General features: G+C 36.9%; 2 protein-coding genes and 1 non-coding gene across 4 annotated transcripts in view; 2 read left to right on the plus strand and 1 right to left on the minus strand.

The window, feature by feature from the left end:
- Positions 1-25380, minus strand: part of GTF2E2 (general transcription factor IIE subunit 2) — a 68652-nt gene that overhangs the window by 37219 nt on the left and 6053 nt on the right. For both annotated transcript variants that reach the window (XM_032618433.1, XM_032618432.1), the window contains exons 3-4: positions 7899-7990; positions 1414-1521 (exon numbers count right to left, since the gene is read on the minus strand). In XM_032618433.1, the coding sequence (XP_032474324.1) occupies positions 1414-1521; positions 7899-7990 (200 nt within the window). The remainder of the gene's footprint in view (positions 1-1413; positions 1522-7898; positions 7991-25380) is intronic.
- Positions 8551-8657, plus strand: LOC116746925. The gene has a single exon (XR_004347926.1). It is a non-coding gene; the product is annotated as a U6 spliceosomal RNA (small nuclear RNA).
- On the plus strand, positions 19737-20033 carry SMIM18 (small integral membrane protein 18). The gene has a single exon (XM_032618637.1). The coding sequence runs from the start codon at positions 19737-19739 to the stop codon at positions 20031-20033; it is 297 nt and encodes a 98-aa protein (XP_032474528.1).

Genomic DNA, 25380 nt, shown 5'->3' on the forward strand with positions numbered 1-25380 from the left:
CCAGCATGGTGCTCATTTTTTATAAAAGAAATTGTTTATTATTTATATAGATTCTTTGGATGTGAAAGAAACCACTTTATTACAACTGCTTTGAAGAACGCTGTACCCATATTCTTTCGGAAGACAAAAGAGGTAAGGATCAATAAAACACCTATTAACATCACTAGACAAAGTGAAATGGGTACTGCCTACCCCACCCTCAAAGTATAGTTTATCACATATTGGGATTATAATGTGAGAAACATTACAGTGGGATGAAAATACCAATAGTCAGTCTGCTCCACATGGTATCAAATGGCACTAGCAGCTGTGGAAGGAACTGAAAAGGACCAGACTAGTGTGTATAAGAAATTTACCTATCACGTTGTCAGCTGAGATCGAAACTGAGTAGGAATGCAGAAATTACTGAATATAATTATGTTTCTAGTCAGTCCTGTTGTATAGCTAGTATCAGAAGGAAAGCCCTTCAAGAAAGAGCAACCCTATTAATTTTCTTCTACAGCTGCCAGCCTGATCCTGAAAGGATAAAAAGAAGAAACAGAAAGAAGAAAGGAAGGAGAATAGAATAGTAATTAAAATAAACTTTACCTAATGTGGGTAGTCCATGAAATTTCAAGATTAGGTAAAACATCAAAATTTAAATGTGGATTACCACTATTTGTATATCACTAATATAATGAGCTACAACAATACTAACTGGTTCATTTTACATTAGTAAAATCAAGAACAATATTTGCTCGATAAAATAAATTAAATTCTATTTTAGGAAGTTTACATTTGGTCTTTAGAATCAGCACTGGTCCTAGAAAGTTGTCTTATTAAATTGTCATTTCATACTTAAACAGAAAAGAGACAAATATCTCAACTTTTAAAGTGCTACTCATTTCCAAATTAGCGTGGTCACTGATGGTTGGGGATTCCTTTTCTTCCAATGTTGTGTGGAACATATTACAATGTTCATGATTATTTTTCCAAGCAATCTGCTAGAGGCAGTAACATCACTATCAAATCATAATAGCAGTAGCGGTATAACAAGTATCTTACTTAACAAAATATCTTGGTTTCCCTATAACACCTCATGCTTTAAATGTCCTAAAACATAGAAACAATACAACCTGCCAACATGTACATTATAAATTCAGCAATTCAAAATAAGCATCAATTATTCTGTAAAAAGTTAAAAACTGGTACAATGACTGACTTCTTTATAACCTTTATGCTAAAGTCTTTGACATTTTTAAATAGATACATAAGGTTATATAAAACTAAGTCAATCTCAAAATGTGTATGTTTAAAGAACAAAAACCCTATACCAATTCTTTTAAGAAAAAGCAAAATTTATCATATCTCAGTATATGAAAACCCTAGTTAGAGCAATTTTTTTTTTTTACAATAATTTAAGCCTATTCTTACCTCAGTCATTAGCCATTGTTTCTGCTTGAGTCCAATATCTAAATGTTGTGTTTCATCCAAAATTTCTTCTAAAGTAAGAGGATGTGTATCTCCTCGCTGATGCCGTGTCTATTGCAGCAAGAAACTGTTATTAGAAGACAGGTTTTTTTAATGATTTTTTTTGGGGGGTGGGGGGCACGCTGTGCAACTTGTGGGATTTTAGTTCCCTGACCAGGGATTGAACCCAGGCCCTCAGCAGTGAAAGCACAGAGTCCTAACCACTGGGCTGCGAGGGAATTCCCTGGAAGACACTTTTAAAATGCTACATGCGGGCTTCCCTGGTGGCGCAGCGGTTGAGAGTCCGCCTGCCGATTCAGGGGACACGGGTTCGTGCCCCGGTCCAGGAAGATCCCACATGCCGCGGAGTGGCTGGGCCCGTAAGCCATGGCCGCTGAGCCTGCGCGTCCGGAACCTGTGCTCCGCAACGGGAGAGGCCACAACAGTAGGAGGCCCGCGTACCGCCAAAAAAAAAAAAAAAAAAAAGGTAAAATGCTAGATGCATTAAATAATAGTTACCAGTAAATTAATCTATTCAGGAATGCGGAATGTGTATTATTTAAGGCACTACAATTATAGTGATGAAAAGAATGGACTATAAAATCAGACAGAACCGGGCTTCCCTAGTGGCACAGTGGTTCAGAGTCCGCCTGCCAATGCAGGGGACACGCGTTCGTGCCCCAGTCCAGGAGGATCCCACATGCCGCGGAGCGGCTGGGCCCGTGAGCCATGGCTGCTAAGCCTGCGCGTCCAGAGCCTGCGCTCCACAACGGGAGAGGCCACAACAGTGAGAGTCCCACGTACCACAAAAAAAAAAAAATCAGAGAGAACCAAGTTCAAACTTGTAGCTATATAAAATCAAATGACAAACTGAGAAAAAAAATTTGCAATTCATATCACAAAGAGTTAGCCTTCCTAATATTTTAACAGGTCCAAAAACTTAACAAGAAAATGACCCAAGACAGGAACACAAAAAGCACAAAAAAAGAGCTACAAATGACCTTAGACACATGAAAAGATACTCAACTTCCACTAAGGTATTTCTTATCACACCGGCAAAATTCCATGCTTGACAACTCTACTGGTAAGGCTGTAAGGAAACAGGCCCTCTCACACACTGCTGGTAAGAATGCAAATTGATACAACTCCTACAGAGGGAATTCGGCAATATAAATGCATTGAAACCCCTGGCCCAGCAAGTTGGCTTCTAGGAATTTACCTTACAGATAAACCACAGTGTAGAAAAGCAGCATTGTTGTAAAAGGAAAATCAGAAACATTAGTTTTATTAAGACATACTATTAGAACTATTACAACACTAAGTTGTATTTGGAAAAACTCAACTGGCCATCAATAGAGGACTGATTAAATAAACTACAGCACATCTATGCTACTATACAGATGTTAAAAGAAAGAAAATACAGAGGTTCTCTATGTGCTAATTTGGAAAGATGTACCAGGACAAACCATTAAGTTAAAAAACATATGTAGGGCCTTCCCTGGTGGCGCAGTGGTTGGGAGTCTGCCTGCCAGTGCAGGAGACACGGGTTCGAACCTTGGTCTGGGAAGATCCCACATGCTGCGGAGCGGCTGGGCCCGTGAGCCACAATTACTGAGCCTGCGCATCTGGAGCCTGTGCCCCGCAACGGGAGAGGCTGCAACAGTGAGAGGCCCGCACACAGCAATAAAGAGTGGCCCCTGCTCGCCGCAGCTGGAGAAGGCCCTCGCACGGAAACGAAGACCCAACACAGCCAAAAATAAATTAATTTTAAAAAAAAAGAAAGAAAAAACATACGTAAGTGGCACGGTGGTGTACGTCAGAATCACCTGAAGGAAGGGCTTGTGAAAACACAGACTGCTGAGCTGCACTCCCAGAGTTTCAGATCAGTAGATCTAGGAAGGGGCCCAAGAATTTGCACTTCTTACAAATTCCCAGGAGATGCTGATGCCATTGGTTGGAGAATGACACATTGAGAACCAATGAGCTAGGCTAAACCAAACTAACCAAATTTTTCAACATGATTTTTTTTTTTTTTTTTTTTTTGCGGTACGCGGGCCTCTCACTGTTGTGGCCTCTCCCGTTGCGGAGCAACAGGCTCCGGACGCGCAGGCTCAGCGGCCATGGCTCACGGGCCCAGCCGCTCCGCGGCATGTGGGATCCTCCCACACCGGGGCACGAACCCGTATCCCCTGCATCGGCAGGCGGACTCTCAACCACTGCGCCACCAGGGAAGCCCTCAACATGATTTTTTACATAACTGAGATACAACCACATAAAGGGATAACAGTGAGATCAAGAGAAAAATCATGCCATCAAAAACAAAGTGCACAACTGATTTGTCATCTTAGAACTAGAGCAGTGTCTCATATGGACCTAACGGTATCTCTTTAACCTTCTCCATATAATTTCTACATAATTCTCATCGAGCAATTAAAGAGCTCTTCCATCAGTAAATGAATAAACTATGAGGCGTATTTTGTGTTGCCTTTTTCCTTTCTTTCTGAGTTCTTGGTTTTATCAGCTCTTCAAAAAGGGTACACAAGGTACACTTCTGAATGTACTCTTTCCCTTTCAAAACAGGCCTGCCCCCTTTTTACAAAAAAAAAAAAAAAAAAAAAAGGTATAACTCTCACCTCCACCCAGAATTTATACTGCAATACCTGGAGGTATATTAAACTCCAGGGACTCAACCAAAAGGGCAAGTCAAAAGAATATTGTTTTGGGGAAGCCTTCATAAATGATAAATTGAGGTATCAAACTATCCACTATAGACGGGGCTTCTTGTCTCTTCCAGTCCTAAATATTTTTCTAGGAGTTAAAAATAGGATATTTTGCCCTTGCTATGACATTCTAAATTCTGATGAATTACAGTTTGTGGGCAATTGAGAGCTGTTCCCTGTAAACAATTCTGTCTCTTCCATCCCCACACACCCTACCTCCATGACATACTGTCCAAGAATGCATCACTCTTAGGGGAGAATCTCCAAATAAAGGGAACATGGTAAGAAGTATCTAATGATAAATATAGGTTTTTTCAGGTATTTTCATATAAGTAATTCTCTTCAGCAATTCTCAAAATCCATTCCTTGAATATTTATTAGCCTGAAGAAAACGCACATTTAAAGAACTGAAGCAGTATCAATAAAGGAGGCTGATTCTTTTAAATATAACAAATATTTTCTTGGACTACCAAAATGTTCAAATCATGCTACAAAAAACCCATAGACAAAAATCACATAGGAATTGTTTTAGACTGAGTTTGCATTATTCAATGTGGTAGTTAAAACCTACTTTATCAAATCATATCATGAAATTTTCATTCTAATTAGTCAATTCTTATTATGCTTTAAATATTTAATATTTCTAACTCCTATTAAAAAATAAGTCATAGCTAGCTGTAAAACCAATTCATTTTTAGCAATAGGTATACTTCTCCTTCATTAATCACCCCAAGGTAAAATTTAGTTATTTTTGAATCATTCCCTTTTATTTATATCTAAAAGCTGAATATCAGAGATGGAAGATACAAGCACACACATTTAGAAAAGGAATAACACACTGTTTAACACATCCTTGCTTCATAAACATTTGATTATTTATAATGATGCAATGTTACATGATGGTAGCCTGTGTATTTATTTTTTACATTATATAAAAATGGAAAAATTCATTCTTTTTGATCCTTATAATTTTAATCTCAACTACCTTAGTAGTATCTGTTAGTATTCATTCCATACTATATTTCTCAGTGACTTTTATATTACTTAAAATATGATAAAAAATAAGTTTGGTATATCTGGTTGATCTGACAATGGAGACTAGCTTTGTTAACCAGAAAATAATTTCCATAAACTGAGTATGCTAAACCTTCAACCTGACAGTTTTGGCAAAAATATATTTATACACCTAAGATAAAAGCATTTCATCAAAAAATATTGCACTGCAAAGGTGTGTTGAAACTAGTATTTTTATTTTCTCAATTGCTTCTGAATATATCAGATTAACCAAAGTACCGATATGGGGAAGAAGAGGAAGCTGATATAATTAGACATTTACTCAGTCTTGGTAAAACCTTTTTGATACATTTCCTAGAAACTAAGTAGATGGTTAAGGACCAGGTAACAAATCCTCTGGCAAGCTAGGTGATTCCCATTCTTTTGCTTTCAACAAAACTGAAGAAGGACCTAACAGAAGTGTCCACTGATAAATGTTTGATGATAAATCACCATGTAATTTCTGGCATACAACTTGGAAGGTTTTGCTATCACAAAATTAGAATGAACTTATTTATATGAACATTTATTCCTCAGCACTTAAACCTGCAAGATCTCAAAATAAAACAGGAAATTGGTGCCAAATTCTGTTTCATTCTATCAGTAAATAATATATTATCTCCAGACACAAGAACCACTGGAGAGATAAGACAGCTCCATTTATTTCATTAAAAATGGATTTCCGTTGCATAATTATTACATACAAAGTGAATTTTAATCAAAATTTTAATATATTTATGTTATTCTAATCAACTATGTGGTAATAATAATTATAATGATGGCTCAAACCAGAAAATATTTAGAGCCTTATGGTTACAGGGAAAACATCCCTAATTTCAATTTATATACAATTATTGTGACAAAGGAGTTTGACAGATGATCAATAGAAGATTTCCAAACACTAAAATATATAACATTAGGATAAAATTCAGTGGGAGTAACAGAACTGACATACAACTTGAAAGGAAAATAATTAAAATTTCCAACCACTAAAGTTTGTTTTCATATTTTTAAAAAATGGCATTTAGATTCCCTTAGATAAATTTAAGAGTGCTGTATTTTACTGAAATATTACAATATGCCAGAAATTGCATCCTGTGTCACTATTTAGACTTTTGTTATAACATAAATAGACTCACAGACATAGAAAACAAACTTATGGTTACCAAAGGGGGAAGGGAGGGGTGTGAGGAGTTTGGGATCAACAGCTACACACTACTATATATAAAATAGATAAGCAAGGACCTACTGTATAGCACAGGGAACTATATTCAATATCTTGTAATAACCTATAATGGAAAAGAATCTGAAAAAGAATATACATATATGTATACCTGAATCACTTTGCTATACACCTGAAACTAACACATTGTAAATCAACTATACTTCAATTTAAAAAAAACCTTTTGCTGAAAAATTACACTTATCAATTTAAATATGTGGAAAGGAACACACAGTTTTTCAAAATTGTTTCAGGGAACATATGAGTAAAAATTTGAAGATCGCTGTCATAGATTAACAAAGCAATAAGGGTCTCTAGATAAATGAAAACTGTTTTTAGCAGAGTAGCAAAAACATGACATTAAATGTCAGTCTCCCTCAAAAGACTGACAGCCTCAAGGGCCTACATTTCGTCTGGGTATTCATACCATTCGTGCCATAATAGCAGATAGTAGGTTTTAGTATTGCTTACCGTGTGGGGGAATGGATGGATGGAATGAAAGGTAAATGCCTAAGTGTCAAGAGTATATTATTTGATAATGGGAAATTGTAAACTAACACATTTCTACCCGAAATCAAATACAAACCACAGATTTCAGATATACCTAGACAGACACCAGGTCTCTTAAATTAGAAAAGAAAAGACTTCACATAAAATTTGATTTATATACTAAGGAATAGCTGAAATTTGAAATAATAACAAATACAGTACTTTCTTTGACTTTTTTTCAAGAGATACAACTAGTAACTAAATGGGAATAAGAGTTTGGCAGACAAGGGGGGTAAATCTGAAATCACTTAGCCATTTTAGCTATAAATGAAATTTCACTTTCATAAATTAAGTTAGGGTTCAGAATCCTTAGTAAAGTCAAAATGTCATACCATCAAAACTTCAAAATTTACTTCAAGAAATACTAAATCTCTCATCAAACATTAAACTCCAATTCTTTTGTGAGTCAAAGTTTTTCTGAGACAGTAATTCTCAAATTTTCTCCTTCAAGATGTAGAAAAGCCACCATCTGCCTGAACTATGTAGCTTTTTACTTCTCACATCAACGGAAGTAATATCCTGTAAATCGTTCACATTTTCTCACTGGTTTGGTCAGCAGGTATTGACTAACTAAGAGGTGACTGTATCTACTGCCTGAGCACAATTTTATTAAATGAAATGGTGGGCTTAAATTGTGTACTTGAACTAATGTAATGTAATGTAAATCAAATACACTTAGATGACTCACTGCAATGCTAACTTGATACAATGTAAAAGGCTTCAGGCAGTAATTTTTTTTTTTTTTTTACAGTTTTTAGGTATAATAGGCATAACATAAATGACAAATACTGAAACATACAATTTGATAAATTTTGATATGTATATACAAATTTACTTCTGAAAATACCAATCCCTACTTCCGCCAGAAGTCAACAGAATTTCTGTTAGCTGAGAAAAGTACTTACCTTCATGTAATTCACAATCTTAGCAAGAACACCAAACTTATATCCAGAGCTTCCTGATAGAGCTTTCAAGTTAAATGATCCATTGTTATGATCTGAAAATGAGGTTCAAAAAGCAATTATAACATTTTCATATTAAATGTGATTACTGACTTTTAAGCAACTAAGATGATTTTAACTCTGGTAAAATATTTGTTTTGGAGTCTTCCTATCTAGTAAATTCTACCCTATAAAATTTTGGTGACAAATTCAAAATCTGCATGCATAATTATTTTCTCACCAAGGATGGAAGCAAAGTATAAATAATTCAAAGGCATTAAAATACATTTCTTTTATAAGTACCTTTATCTCACCCTTTCCTTAAGTCTGATTAGATTTCCACCATAATTAAAAGCAAGGTTTATTAAACAAGAGGACAATACAAATCTCAATCTGATCCATAGTGCTTTTCTAACAACCTTAAAAACCAAGAGAAGTGAGTGGATTACTTCCAAGGGATAAAAAGTTCAATTTATCACCAATGACATCAATTTCTGCTTATCAACTTAAAAAAAGTAAATGGGTATTGATTAATGGGAATTAATAAAAAGTATGATACAATAACTATTTTAAGGTAAATTTTAAAGATATATTAGGAATAAAAAAAATAAGCACTGTGCTCGCTTCGGCAGCACATATACTAAAATTGGAACAATACAGAGAAGATTAGCATGGCCCCTGCGCAAGGATGGCACACAAATTCGTGAATCATTCCATATTTTTACCTAAGTGTCCATCGACAGATGAATGGATAAAGATGTGGCACATATATATAATGGAATATTACTCAGCCATAAAAAGAAACAAAATTGAGTAATTTGTAGTGAGGTGAATGGACCTAGAGTCTGTCACACACAGTAAAGTCAGTCAGAAAAACAAATACCATATGCTAACACATATATATGGAATCTAAAAAAAAAAATGGTTATGAAGAACCTAGGGGCAGGACAGGAATAAAGATGCAGATGTAGAGAATGGACTTGAGGACATGGGGAGGGGGAAGGGTAAGCTGGGACAAAGTGAGAGAGTGGCATGGACATATATACACTACCAAATGTAAAACAGATAGCTAGTGGGAAGCAGCCGCATAGCACAGGGAGATCAGCTCAGTGCTTTGTGATCACCTAGAGGGGTGGGATAGGGAGGGTGGGAGGGAGACACAAGAGGGAGGAGATATGGGGACATATGTATATGTATAGCTGACTCATTTTGTTATAAAGCAGAAACTAACACACCACTGTAAAGCAATTATACTCCAATAAAGACGTTAAAAAAAAAAACACATAAGCACTGCCACTGCATAAACGTGGATACTTAAAAAGGATGTAGCATGAAACAAGGAGCAATCTACATAGAAGATCATTTGGTTCAGAACATATACCATTCTGTTGCATATTTACAGGCAGAAATCCTAATGCTACCATTGCATCACAAATGCATTCTATTAGCCATAGGCAGGAAGAGTAAAAAAAAAAGCCACTGTAAATACCAGGAAGACATTTCATAAGTACACATTCTATTAGCCAGGCATCAGATCAGATATTATAAAGTTCCCATGTGGCTGATCCACAAAGGAAGAGGTTAAATAAAAGGGGGGAGAGTCAATTTCTGGCACCAGTTTGGTAATAATAATTTAAACAAAAGAATGCATTAGAATAACCACAAGTCAAATTAACAACTGTCAGAGATCCACAGGAACAGCTTCTAGAAGGCAACATAATATTCCTTTGAGATTAGTTAGTGAAAAGGCTTTACTGAATGATTTTTTGAGACCTCATATGCAATTATCCTTTAAAAATAACTGTTGGGCTTCCCTGGTGGCGCAGTGGTTGAGAGTCCGCCTGCCAATGCAGGGGACACGGGTTCGTGCCCCGGTCCAGGAAGATCCCACATGCCGCAAAGCGGCTGGGGCCGTGAGCCATGGCCGCTGAGCCTGCGCGTCTGGAGCCTGTGCTCCACAACGGGAGAGGCCACAGCAGTGAGAGGCCCGCATACCGTGTAAAAACAACAACAACAACAAAACTTTGTTACAATTTTAATAATATAATAACTTAATTGACACATTAAAGCCTTCTTTACTATGTTTTCAAAAATAGCAATATTAAGAATGCCTTACGAGGACTTCCTTGGTGATCCAGTGGAAAAGAATCTGCCTTCCAATGCAGGGGATGCAGGTTCCATCCCTGGCCAGAGAACTAGGATTCCCACATGCCGTGGGGCAACTAAGCCCACGTGCCACAAACTACAGAGCCCACATGCTCTGGAGCCGCGTGTCACCACTAGAGAGAGAAAACCCACACGCTACAACTAGAGAGAAGCCCACGCGCCACAACCAAGGGCCTGCATGCCACAGCTAAGACCCAACACAGCCATAAATAAATAAATAAATAAACGAACGAACAAACAAATAATAAAACTCTGCTCCCTTGGCAAAATTCTAAAAAAACAAAGAATGCCTTATAGGTGTGCTTTCACATTTACTACTTCAATTATGAAATACTTCCTACATGGTTCATTTTCCCAAGGTTTCAGGAAACTCATAATGATAATAGTAACTAACATTTATTGAACACCTACTATTTCCAAGACCCGTGCTAAATGATTTTCCCATTTAATCCCTCCTAAAAATCCTATTTAGGAGGTTTTACTGTCTCATTTTAAACCTCAGAAAGCTCAGAGTAATAAGTGGCAGAGCAAAGATTCAAATCCAGTTGTAAACTCCGATATGTCTTGTGTAAGAATCATTAACTAATATTTATCACAGGTTATTCCATCTCAAACTGGATATTTTGTCACAGTACAGAAATTCATAAATGCATATTTAGGGAATTCTTGTTTGACTTTAGGGAAATAATACTACATTTATTCTACACTACTAAATAAACAACTAACTGGAAAGACTATAAATAACAGTTAAGGACAATATGCTAAGGATAAGCACCACGCATATGGTCAGTCATGAAGCACATACAGTTTTGTTTACCATAAGGCCTCCAGTGTTTAACTCAATGCCAGGCACAGTCAACAATAAATATTAATTGACTGAATGAATGAACGTAATAAGAATATTTCCACATACCCCTTTATTGGCCCTAGAAACAAATGTGCCAATTATCCATAATTTTAAAAAATAAGTCTGCATAGCATTTACCCAGTCTGTTGTTGTTCTAGTAGCCACTCCCATAAATAAAAACCTTGACTGTTGGGCTTCCCTGGTGGCGCAGTGGTTGAGAGTCCGCCTGCCGATGCAGGGGACACGGGTTCGTGCTCCGGTCCGGGAAGATCCCACATGCCGCGGAGCAGCTAGGCCCGTGAGCCATGGCTGCGCAACGGGAGAGGCCACACACAACAGTGAGAGGCCCGCGTACCGCAAAAAAAAAAAAAAAAACCCTTGACTGTTAAGCTTAGACCACAACTCTAATACACTGTAAGAAAATCATTCTATCTCTACACATCCAACTGAGGATTCTTTTGCAATTTAACTTTCACAGACTGCTTTTTTTTTTAACACAGGTGGTGTACCTACCAAAACTTACCCTTCTCCCAAATAATAGAAATAAAAACCTTATTTCCTTTCTTCTTCCTCAGAATTTCATCTAAATCAAACCACCACATAGAAATAACCACTTTCACAGAGCAAGATTTACGTAAATAACAAGTATTAGAAAGAGAGAAAGCAAATATCATTTATGAGATCTTATGCACACTTCATGGAGGAAACACCACGCTGGTAAACCTGGACTGTTTGTTTCCCAGGTTACTGCCTCTCTTGACATTATCTTCTAGCCCTAGCACTGAAATAATCACTGAAGGATCTGAAATTCTACAGCTAAGCACTATGGAATCATCAATTTGTTACTAACTCACAAATTTCTGTGCAGAAATTTAGCGTAAAGACAAAAAAATAAGGCCAAAATAAGGGGTGACAGTTGAGAACCCAGACGGCTCTATTCAAGTTTATGAATGATTTACTCCTAGGGTGGCAGGACTTAATGCAAATGCACGTAGAGGAAACTGTCAGCTGCATTGTGGTTCAACCAATAGAAGCACAGCTCCATCTTGGCTGTGCACTAGACTGCATTACAAACAGACGGATACCATCGCTTCAACTGCAGCCTTTCAGACAAGAGGTAGGTTATACGATCTTTTCATTTAATAATACATGTCCTTATGATACAATATAAATATTTTACCATAAAAACGAAGCAGAAAGCTTTGTTCCTACTAAAGACCCCAAAAAATGTATTCATGTCATTGTTTGGTAGGATTTTATTATGAAAATATGAAGACTATCTTTGCTATTTGATAAGCACCCTTACCATCTGTGCCTTAACAGAAAATCATTACATTTTCTATGAACCTAATCTATATCCAGACCTCAGAGTAAGCCATATGCATGTGATGTTAAGAGGTTACTTGCAAATTTCATTTTCTCCGAGCTATTTCATTTCAGCGGTTTGGTTTGTCTTAACAAAGGATTTTTCTTAAAGAAAAATCTAGACTAAAAGCAAATCCAGGACTAAAGCTTTCTGATTATATGTGCAAATTTAAAGCAGTTATTTATAAGAAAGTTTGCTGTATTTTAAGGAATATGAGAAAATAATTCAAAATTTTATTTGACTTTGAGTGTAGATGCAGAGAATGCCAATAAATTATCACACTGTGATTTTTATATAAAAAGACCATAAAGGTACCATTACGTAGGCTGCATTATACTGTAACCAAAGAGACATTTATAGAGCTTTAGACTTTCATACATTTTCATTAAAATAATTCCCTACAGTCAAATTTTAAAGTCTCTATCACTATAACATACAAATCATGCTATTAAATCAAAACCTTCTTAAGCAGTGTTTCATTTTTTATATGCCACAAAAATATACATTTATCACAGTATTTCTATATAATATTAAAGTTATTCTTAAACCAAACTTAAAATAAATACACAGTAAGTCGTTTTGATAAACTAAATTTTAAAATAAAAATATGCTCTAAGAATTGGTTATGGGAGGAAGGAGGGTACCTTTCAAGGTAATATGATTACTTTCAGAGCTAACAGCAATCATTCATGCCTACTAAAAATTATTATTCAACTGCTGACCGAATTTCTAATTCTACAATATTAAAGCATGAAAAAATAATTATTTAGTAAATGCTAGAGTTCCAGGATATTACCTATATATACTGACCTAAGATCCAACTTCTGTCCTTTTCTTTGCTGGTAAATCTATTTTAAATTTTAAAGGTTTATTTTTTCATAATTTTTATTCCTTCTGTTTCTTAACCAGTGTTCTGCTAGCATGAGCAAAGTATCCCTTACAAAGCCCAAAGGTTGCTGTAAGAAGATATTAGATCTCTCCAGGTTCAGTACAATGTGGTTAACTGCCTAGAAAACGTTCCTGTTTGCTATACGAAGTACGGGAGCTCAAAAAAAAAGTCTCAGATCAAATAAAAATAACTTTGTCAAATAAAACAGTTAACTCATAACTCAAATTTCAGGTAAATTGTAGACAAAAACTCCTGCCACCCACATTTTTTAAACATTATAATCAGCCTACATTTTACTGGCAATATATCTATAGTTAGTACAGATAGAGGCTCATTGCTGTTTAGCCAAACTAACTAAAGACATGGCCTAAGCCAGAGAGTTCCAGCGTTGGGTGCGTTGTTCTATATATAAAGGCTATTACGATTAATTGATCATATTTCAAAGTGATATGCTTAAATGCACTAGAGAATTCAATTCAAGGCTTTTTTCCACAAATAGAGCAAAAGCATAATTTTATTCTGATCTGGCAATTCAAGGTTCCAGAACAGTTCCAAGTCCTATCCTTGTAAATATTTCACTAGGGCCTTTTAAAATGGGAGGAAAAATAGATGATGGGAATATATTGGAAAATAATAATAAACTAAAAATTATATATGTAAGAGACTGTTCCTACTTTTTACTGTTTGCTCTCACTTTTCGTAAGGCATGTTACGGCATTTGCTTCACATAAATTTACATTTTAATTTCAAAGATAGTCTCAAAATACAAGAAAATCCTAATGATAAATGTCTTTCTATGTATCTAATTATGTCTAATTCATCAAAGCAAGATTTAGATTTTATCCTAAACTTAACACACAAAATTATTAGAGCTCTACCGTACTCTGAAAGAATAAACCACATTAAATTTAAGGTAGAAAATGAATCTATATTACAGGGTTTATTTTTTCCAGATATGCCCAGAAGCTAACAAAAAGTGAATGTTTTGAGATGCTCATCAGTTATCAACACACTCACAAATGGCACTGTCATCATTCACAACATAAACCTGATACGTATATATACTCTTTCTGAAAACTGCTTAGATGCTCCTAACAAAACTTACAAGTACCCTTGGAAATGGCACATACTGCTATCCAGTCACTATCGCAAGTATAATTATCATAAGCATATTTGCGTGTGGATAAAGTACAGTCTTACCAAAGTCACAATTTACTAATCCTAATTTTTTAGAAGTAATCCAAACACACTGGATTATTAAAAACCAAAGGCAAGAAGTACTTCTGGGTTTGAATAAATAATACACTCAAATGGTTCAAAAAAACCAAAGGAATATAACAAGGTACATCTTGACAAGTCTCACACACATCCCGGTCTCCCGACTCTACTCTCCAATCAACCCCACAAATAATCATTGTTATTAATTTCTATATATCCCCAAGATTTTTGTGCAGATACAAGCACTAAAAATATATATTATTTCCCTTTTTCCTCCTGCATTTTGTTTACTTAAAAACATATCCTAGAAATCTTTCCATGTCACTACAGTCACCGCATTCACGCTTAACATCCGACTGTGTGCGTATACTACATTAATTTAACCAGAAGAACAGTTCATTGATGGGTACAAGTTAACTTCAAAGTAAGTGAATTTAGTTGTGTGTCTGTCTGCCTGCCCCCCTTCTTGCCTCCCCTTATCTCTCCCCCTCCCTCCCTCCCGCTCTATTTTTTAGGAGCAAGGGGACCTGAAAATTTTTTAAGCAGTTCACTTGTACCTCAAAAATAAATAGAATATAAAGTTCCTTAAGCCAACTTTCTAATCATTCTAAAATTTCATTTTGAAACAGTAACTTACATTATTAGTCTTTACAATTTCTCCCCAGTCTTAAGAAGTCACCATAAATTTAAAAAGGCCTACTCATGGGACTTCCCTGGTGGTCCAGTGGTAAAGAATCTGCCTTCCAATGCAGGGGATGTGGGTTTGATCCCTGGTCGGGGAACTAAGATCCCACATGCCGCGGGGCAACTAATCCTGCATGCCACAACTACTGAGCCCGCACATTTCAACAAGAGAAAACCCGAACACCACAACTAGAGAGAAGCCCACGTGCCACAACAAAGACATGACAAAGCCAAAAATAAAAATAACAATAAATGAAATAAATATTAAAATAAATAAAAATAAAAAGGCCTGCTCATAATAAATTAAAATACAAAGTAATAAATTCAGTATAATTTCAACCAGGTATGAGTTATAGATTTATACAGCCAATGTCTAGGATAAAAGAAAAAAATTACAAGTTTGATATGTTACAGAGATAAGATTATAGGTGATGCTATTTTTTTTAATTAATTATTATTTTTGGCTGCGTTGGGACTTCGTTGCTGCGGGCTTTCTCTAGTTGCGGCGAGTGGGGGCTACTCTTTGTTGCAGTGCGCGGGCTTCTCACTGCAGTGGCTTCTCTTGTTGTGGAGCACGGGCTCTAGGCACACGGGCTTCAGTAGTTGTGGCACGCGGGCTCTAGAGTGCAGGCTCAGTAGTTGTGGCGCACGGGCTTAGTTGCTCCGCGGCATGTGGGATCTTCCCGGACCAGGGCTCAAACTCGTGTCACCTGCGTTGGCAGGCGGATTCTTAACCACTGCACCACCAGGGAAGCCCATAGGTGATGCTTTTAATTTTTATTTTAAATTGCTATAATGATATTTTTGATATCAATAATGAAATAGCAGTTTAAATTAATGTTAATTAATAGGGTAGATTAATTTCAGAGGCATAATGTAGAAATTACCTCACTCTACTCTCTCCTCCCTCCCCTACCATTGTTTCCCCTGCAGTCAGTTCTAATGCCAGAGAAATCTTCAAAAGAAATTCCCAAATTTTAAAAAGGAATCAACCTGAAAGGCCTTAACAGAAAGTCTAAGGAATACTTTAATCAGTGCTGAAGAGGGCTAGGTTAGCCAAGGTAAAATTATTAGACAGACCCTCAAGCAATTCTTCCTGTTCTTTACCTACCCACATGAGTCGCACAATCCCCCTTTTCACCAAGGTCCTAATCTTCTTCCTCTTCCTCTCCTCTATTAGCTCTGCTTTTTAAAAAGCACCTGAAACTCATTCACACTGAAGTAAAAATAATTGTAACAATGTTTGTCACCCCTCCCAGGAATATCTGCATTTTAGCAGTGCTAAAAATCCTAAGGGAGTTCCAAAGCTGAACATTTTTCAGGCATTTGTGTGTCTGTGCACATGCATTCATGACACTATCAGCAAGGCTGGATCAAAAAGGACTTAACCTTTGTCTCCGTTTGAGTTAGTTTCTATAGGTTACTTGACTATTTGTGTAAAAGGTGGTTAAGTTCAGAGGCAGCAACAACGCAGAGGTGGAGGGGTAGCCTATCAGGACTCCACACTGCACAACCCCCATTTACACTGTATTCTACCTGAATGGCACCCACCCCACAACAAAACATGACTAGTGCTCCCCAGAGCTGTACAACGCAGCAGCCTGCTTTCTATAAGGGTGTGCTTGGAAGAGAAAAATTCAAAAGATAAAAGAGTAACTTTGAGGGCTTCCCTGGTGGCACAGTGGTTGAGACTCCGCCTGCCGATGCAGGGGACATGGGTTCGTGCCCCGGTCCGGGAGGATCCCACATGCCGTGGAGCGGCTGGACCCGTGAGCCATGGCTGCTGAGCCTGAGTGTCCGGAGCCTGTGCTCCGCAATGGGAGAAGCCACAGCAGTGAGAGGCTCACATACCGCAAAAAAAAAAAAAAAAAAAGAGTAACTTTGAAAGGCTGGGTCTCTTGACATAGTTTGAAATACTGTAATGTAATGGGAAGTTACTCAAATACCTGTGTTCCAGACAATCCATTTTTGTATGTCCCAGGAAAAGAAGCAATTAATTCAATTACTGTCCATTAGTCTCTTGTCCCTCATTTCAAGGTGAAAGGTGACCAAGTACCATAAATGGATTCTTAAATCCAACAAGAAAAAATGAAATTATTAAGCCTTTACTTTTGGCCTCAGATCATCAATTTAACCTTCAAAATATATGAAGGAAAAAAGGAAGAGACCAAGTCCATCCAAAGAAGTGAGATGATCTGCCATGCAAATCAGATTTAAAGAAAAACGAAAAAAAAACCCTTAGAAAATATTAGTTTATTAACCCCAAAGTTTTAAAATTATATTTATAAAGAAAACAGAAATCTAAGGAATTATATTGTTATGTTTGGGGGGTTTTAAGTCAGTTTTTAATCATTTTTGGTGTGAAAATGATATAGTGGTTATATTTAAAGACAGAGTCCTCACCTTTTAAGAAATATATACTGAAATATTCCTAGATGAAGTGGCATGATGTCTGGGATTTGCCTCAAAATAATCCATGGAATGGAAGTGGGCAGAGATATAGACTGGCCAAGAATTGATCAATGAAGCTGTGTTATAAGCACATGGGTGTTTATTATACTCATACTTCTGTAGTACCTTGAAATTTTCTATAAATGAAACATACTCTCACACACAAGTTATCTCCAGCACTTAGAAAAGTATTTGTTGGGACTTCCCTGGTGGTCCAGCAGTTAAGACTCCACGCTCCCAACACAGGGGGCCTGGGTTCAATCCCTGGTCAGGGAACTAGATCCCACATGCCGCAACTAAGAGCCCACATGCCGCAACTAAAAGATCCCGTGTGCCACAACTAAAGATCCCGCGTGCCACAATTAAAGATCCCGCGTGCCACAACTAAAGATCCCGTGTACCCAACAAAAATCCCACATGCTACAACTGAGACCCAGCGCAGCCAAATAAATATTTTTTTAAAAAGGATTTGTTACTCAGTAGGTAATCAATAAACATTTGTTTACAAGAATCAAAGTCTATTTACAACTATGTAGCAAAAAAAATCACACAAAATATTTCTTTCATAAAAGCAAGCACACAAACTGACAACAGTCACTGAATTAGGGAAGTGAAACTATGGGGTTTTTTCCTCTCATTTCAAAAAGTTTCTTAGTATATAGAGGTATTTTATAATTTTTTCAAAAAACTTGAGATATTTTGGGGGTTTTTATTTATTTTTGACTGGGTCAGGTCTTAGTTGCAGCACGCGGGATCTTCATTGCAGCATGTGGGCTTCTCTCTAGTTGTGGTGTTCAGGCTTTCTCTCTCTAGTTGGGCATGCAGGCTCCAGAGCACGTGGGCTCTCTAGTTGAGGCGCGTGGGCTCGGTAGTTGAGGCACGCAGACTCAGTAGCCCTGCAGCATGTGGGAATCTTAGTTCCCCAACCAGAGACTGAACCTGCGTCCCCTGCATTGGAAGGTGGATTCTTTACCACTGGACCACCAGGGAAGTCCCCTTAAAAAGATATTTTTGAATGATTAAGATAATAAAATCATTTATTATTTTTAATACTATCAAATCTTCAATCTTTACAGTCCCACTTAAGGCCCAACAAGTATCAGGTCAACAAGAGCAAAGCTTAATGCAAGAACAGTGAAACTTTAACTCACTGGCTAATTCTGTGAGATGGAATAATAATTTAATAATATATACCTTTGGGATGCTGCATTTGCCTGTTTTTTTTTTTTTAATATTCCTGTCCATAGGTCATTTAGGTGTTATGAAACATTTAAGACTATCAAAAAAAAATCCTAAGATTAAGGTCTCTTCATAGGCAACTTTAATCTAAAACTGTTTTATCTTTATTCTGAAAACTGTCATTATTTGGCTTTTCTTTCTCTACTGTTTTTCACTCAGCCATTATTTCCTGATTCAGATCACCTGTCCTGGAAGTTTAAAGGAGTGGAAATAGACAGAAATACACTGAACCAAGAAGGTGAGAAGGATCCACAAGGGTAATGGAAAAAGCTCTTCTGCAGACAGTTTGAAGAACACAACTTTAAAACGCTAAGATTTTTTTTGTAGATAACAGCTCTCTGACCAGTGCTTTAATCAAATTTTAAACCAATTCAGCTGCCTTTTTTCTCCCTCCATTAGCAGTTAATTTCTGTATATGAAGCTTGATCATAAATATTTGTCTAACAAATGATATACATTAAAAAATACATAGTATGGGGGCTTCCCTGGTGTCGCAGTGGTTGAGAGTCCGCCTGCCGATGCAGGGGACACGGGTTCGTGCCCCGGTCCGGGAAGATCCCACATGCCGCAGAGCGGCTGCGCCCATGAGCCATGGCCACTGAGCCTGCGCGTCCAGAGCCTGTGCTCTGCAACGGGAGAGGCCACAACAGTGAGAGGCCCACGTACCGCAAAAAAATTAAAAAAAAAAAATAAAATAAATTTTAAAATACATAGTATCGTTTACATAGTACACTGCATAGATATCGAAAAAATTTCAAGAATACCATTCAGACATTAATTCTGACAGAAAATAAGGAATACTCATGCAGCCTATATAAATTTACTAACAAATCTTAGAAACTGACATTTGAATTGACCAATCTGTAGAGTTTGGTTACATATATTCATTTTCTACCTTTCTACAGATTCAAACGAGCTATATAAGAAGTGGAATCTCTAAGAATGGCCTCCCAGAGCTCAAGCCTCTGGAATGAAACAACTACATCTGTTTATCAGTACCTTGGTTTTCAAGTTCAAAAAATTTACCCCTTCCATGATAACTGGAACACTGCCTGCTTTGTCATTCTGCTTTTATTTATATTTACAGTGGTATCTTTAGTGGTGCTGGCTTTCCTTTATGAAGCGCTTGACTGCTGCTGCTGTGTAAAAAACAAAACTGTGAAAGACTTGAAAAATGAACCGAACCCTCTTAGAAGTATGATGGACAACATCAGAAAACGTGAAACTGAAGTGGTCTAGTACTCTACATAAGATGAACAAAAGCTCTGAAAACAGCCGTCAATTACTGAGAAAAAAAGAAAAATTTCTGAGGTCAACCGTTATTACAAAACCGACTACGAATAATTAAAAGATTTCTACTAGAAGGGAAAAACAAGTTAAATATGCACTTTTTGTGTGTGTATCGATTTCATTAAATATACTGTAAAACTTTCACAAATGTGAATAATTTACCAATCTGTTTAAAATAACACTTCAAAAACTAGTTAAAAGATTCCTAGAACTCAATACTAGGCATTAAAAAGTAAACTGGAAACCAAAAGAAAGGCTAATGATCCCAAAATAACATACCTAAACAAACCATGTGAACTAAAAAAACAGAGTACTATCCTTTATATATTTTGGTAATTAAAATGCTACTTAAAATACTCATCTAAATCTATAGTAAAATATTCCCACTTATATGTAAGTCCCTACTTACTAAGAAGCAATACTTTCTACTTTATTGAAGACAACTAAAATATTTTTAAAGATTTAAGTTTTATGTAGGATTAGTGTGAAAAAAAAAGAAAAGACTCAAAATACTCAGCAAGGTCACAAGGACACTTGCATAAATTTTTCATAAAATTGACTTACTGTTTAGTAAGAAATACATGGTCTAAGATGAGCTGTTTTCAAACTAAAACTTTCTAGCATACCCCCCTAAATTACATTTCTTGAGCTTGTTCTTTCATTATGTCTCTCGCATTCACACTCCCAAGGACTAAGATACCCAATGCAAAAAGACTGCCAGGTAACTCCCTGACAGTTCAGTAGTTAGGACTGGACGATTTCACTGCCGGGACCTGGGTTCAATCCCTGGCCCTGGAATTAAGATCCCGAAAGCCGCGCAGTGTGGCCAAAAAAAAAAAAAAAAGACTGCCAAAAAAGTCAAGAGCAAGTCAAAAGCTAGGACCACTTAACACCTGTTAAGAAATATGGCAATCTTATTTCTTGGAATGCCAAAGGCTGTACAGTATTATATTTTATAACCCTGACACTATTTTGCTGCTACCCATGAGCAAACCAAAATATGCTTTTAACCACTACACTATAACTGCCCTTAGACCAGAAATGTCACTCCTGGAAACTTATTCTGAGAAATTACTTCAAAAGAAAAAACTGAAGATACAAAGATGTTTACAATAGCATTACTCAAAATAACAAAATAATTGGAAGTAACGGCACTTAACTAAATGTGTCTCATCAACATTAAGAAGCAACTGAAAATTATGGCAAAACAGAAAATACTTGATATGGGAAGTGAAAAATAAGTATCTGTCATTTTCAACTTAAAGAGCCCTACATGCCAGTCTGAAATCACTTTTCCACACAATGTTTTTATATTTTTTTCTAACATTAGAAAAAAATAACATAACCAACTTTCAAAGGACTTGTGGAACTTAGGTATACAAAATATTCTGGTAACCAAGAGCTACAATGAGCACTTGTTAAAACCACATTTTCATAAATGGAAAACTTTGGGGTCCTTGCCATAGATGGGAAGCATACAGGTCCTTTGATAACTAGATTTTTTGATAACATACACTACCTTTTCCCTACCCTACCCTGTAATCTATTTAGCCATTTAACAAATAGGTACTGAGCGCTTCCATGTGTGAGGGATTAGGTTACAATGGCAAACAAGTAATCATGCAATTACAGTGGCACACAATAGCTTTGTCAGAAACAGGGAGTGCTCTGGGAATTCAAAGGCCAAGCGATAAACACAAATTGGAAAATGGGAATGACTTTAAAGCTGAAACCTAGAAGAGGAATAGGAGTTAACCAAAGGAAAGAGGGAAGGAGGTAAGAAAGAATGTTCCAGGAAGACGAAATAATATGAGCAAAGGCCAGGAGGCAAGAGAGTGAAGCATGTTAGAGTAGCAACAAGCCAGTATCATTAGGACAGAGTACAAGGAGAAAAATGAGATACAGGCACAATAGATAAGGGGGACAAGATCAAGTACAGCATGTAGGCTGCAGGAAAAGGTGGGCTTTGTCTGAAAAGCAATGATCAGCCTTAAGCAGAGAATGACATCATCAGATTCATGATTAGAAAAATCACTGACTTGTACAGTGAGAATGCCCAGTAGGGAAGCTAAACCAGGACACCTGACAAGCAGCTGACTGGGCAATCCAACGGTAGTGCCCTGAGCTAGGGTGGTATGGTAGTCTTCAGTGTTTACACCCAGTATTTCCAGCTCCCCTCTTTCTGAGCACATGGAACTGGCTGGGTAGAGCCCTGTGACTAGCTCTGGCTAATGAGCTGTGAGAGGAATTGATGTGTATCACCTCCAGGCCACAGCATTTAACTGCCAGGCAAGATCTTCCAGAGTTCTCTTTCCCTCTGGCATTGAAACAAAACCAACAACATTTGAAATATCAGCTACTCTATCAGCTTGGGTCCTTGAGTGACTGTACTGAGCTAAGACCCCTGCCAACACATGATAAACATGTGGTATGAAAGAGAAACAAACCTTTGTTGTTTTAAGCCACTGAGATTTTGGAGCAAAGATATTCTTAAGCAGATCAAAGAGACCAGGTCTAAGAGCAGGTCTCTGCTAATGTTTAAAACAATTTGTAAAATTTTATTATGAATTCATGTAAATTTCATTGTAATGAGAGATAATCGAACCTAATGCACGTGCTAACAAGAATGATAAACCTCCTTTGGTAGAAAGACTGGCTCTGCTTTAACATCAGTACAACAGCTTGAAGAACATCTAACAAGATGACATCAATAAAGATTACACTGGGGCTTCCCTGGTGGCGCAGTGGTTAAGAATCTGCCTGCCAATGCAGGGGACACGGGTTCGAGCCCTGGTCCAGGAAGATCCCACATGCCATGGAGCAACTAAACCTGTGCACCACAACTACTGAGCCTGCGCTCTAGAGCCCACGAGCCACAACTACTGAAGCCCGCACGCCTAGAGCTTGTGCTCCGCAACAAGAGAAGCCACCGCAATGAGAAGCTCGCACACCGTAACGAAGAATGGCAAGCCCGTGCACAGCAACTAAGACCCAGTGCAGCCAAAAATAATAAATAAAATAAATAAATTTATAAAAAAAAAAGATTACACTGCTACACTTTGAAGGAGGTAAATAATTTCTGTTGTGAGTTAAGTTGCACTGACCTAGCTGTCTAAAAGGTAATAGCCTAAGAGTAAACTAAACCCAAAATAAGCAGAAGGAAGGAAATAATAAATGCTGAAGTGGAAATAAATGAAATTTTTAAAAACCAGAAAAACAGATTAATCAGTGAAACAAAGAGTTGTTTTTTTTAAAAGATCAACAAAATCGACAAACCTTTAAACTGGACTAACCAGAAAGCAAAACAAAAACAAATAAACAAAAAATTCCTAAAATCAGAAATGAAAGAAGGGAGGGATATCACTACTGACCTTATAGAAATCAAAAGCGAATACCCTAAAAAACTTTGGACAATGTAGATGATGACATGGACAAACCCCTAAAAAGACAAACTACCAAATTAACTCAAAAAGAAATAGAAAATCTGAATAGATCTGTAAGAAGAAATTTCAACCAAGAGCATCCCACAAAGGAAAGCTCAGGCCCAAATGGCTTCCCTAGTGAATTCTATCAAATATTTAAGGAGAAATTTATATCAAACCTTCACAAACTTTTCCAGAAAACAGAGGAAAAGGAAATACTTCGCAAATCGTTTGAGGCCAGAAATACCCCAATAAGCACAAGAGAAGAAAACTACAGACCATATTCCTCACAAGTACAGATACAAAAATTCTGTACAAAGTATTACAGAAGTAGATTATTCAGCAAAGTGAACCCCACAACAAGTAAAAAGGATTACACACCATGACCAAGTAGGATTTATTCCAAGAATATAAGGTTGGTTTAACATCTGAAAACAGATTAATGTAATATACCATATTAATAAAAAATAAAAACAAACATGATTACCTCAACAGATGCAGAAAAAGCATTTAACAACATCCACTACCCATTTATATTAAAAGCTCCCAACAAACTAAAAATAGAGGGGAACTCCTGATAAAGGGCACCTACAAAAACCCTGCAGCTAACACACATAATAGTCAAAGACTGAATGCTTTCCCTCTAAGATAGGAACAAGCGGAAGATATTCACACTCACTACTTCTATTACTAGCCAATATTAACAGTCAAGAAAAAGAAAGAAAAGGCATTCATATTGGCAAGGTGAAGTAAAACTGTTCTTATTCGCAGATGACAAAATCTTACATATAGATAATCCTAAAAAATCCACACAAAAAACTAGAAATAATGAGTTCAGCAAGGTTGCAGAGTTTGAGATCAGTGTACAAAAATCTACTGTTTCCATATACTAGCAATTAACAAACCAAATATCAAATTAAGAAAACAATTTCATTCACAATATCAAGAAGAATAAAATATTTAGAATTTAACAAAGCAAGACATACATTAAAAACTACATAACAGGGCTTCCCTGGTGGCGCAGTGGTTAAGAGTCCGCCTGCCGACGCAGGGGACACGGGTTCGTGCCCCGGTCCGGGAAGATCCCACATGCCGCGGAGCGGCTAGGCCTGTGAGCCATGGCCGCTGGGCCTGTGCGTCCAGAGCCTGTGCTCCGCAACGGGAGAGGCCACAACAGTGAGAGGCCTGCGTACCACAAAAAAAAAAAAAAAAAAAAAAAAACTACATAACATTGTTGAAAGAAATTAGAAACCTAAAAAAACAGAAAGAGAGCCATGTTAATTGACTGAAAGACTTAATATTGTTAAGATAGCAATTCTCAATGCAATCCCTATCAAAATCACAGCTGGCTCTTTTACAGATGAGACCTGACAAGCTGATCCTAAAATTTATATGGAAATGCAAAGGCTCCAGGAAAAAACAAAACAACTTTGAAAAAAAGAAAAAACTGAAGGACTTACTTCCACACTTCCCAATTTCAAAATGTCACTAGAATGCTACAGCAATCAAGAGAATATCATACTGGCGTAAGGACAGAAATATGAGTCAACGGAAGCTAATTTAGATTCCAGAAAAAACTCTCATTTGTAGTCAACTGATATTCAACAATGATACCAATGCAAGTCAATGGGAAAAAGAAAGTTTTTTCAAGAAATGGTGCAGGGATAACCGAGTAACCACACACAAGAAGATGAATTTACACCCTTATGTTAATCCATACATAAAAAAATCAACTCAAACATATCACAGACCTAAATCTAAGAGCTAAAACTATAAAACTCTTAGAAGAAAACACAGGAGGAATTTTTTATGACCTTGGGTTAGGCAAAGATTCCTTAAATATGACACCAAGAACACTTGTGATATTGGGTCAA

The sequence above is a fragment of the Phocoena sinus genome, chromosome 21 (genome assembly GCF_008692025.1).
Source record: "Phocoena sinus isolate mPhoSin1 chromosome 21, mPhoSin1.pri, whole genome shotgun sequence".
NCBI lineage: Eukaryota > Metazoa > Chordata > Mammalia > Artiodactyla > Phocoenidae > Phocoena > Phocoena sinus.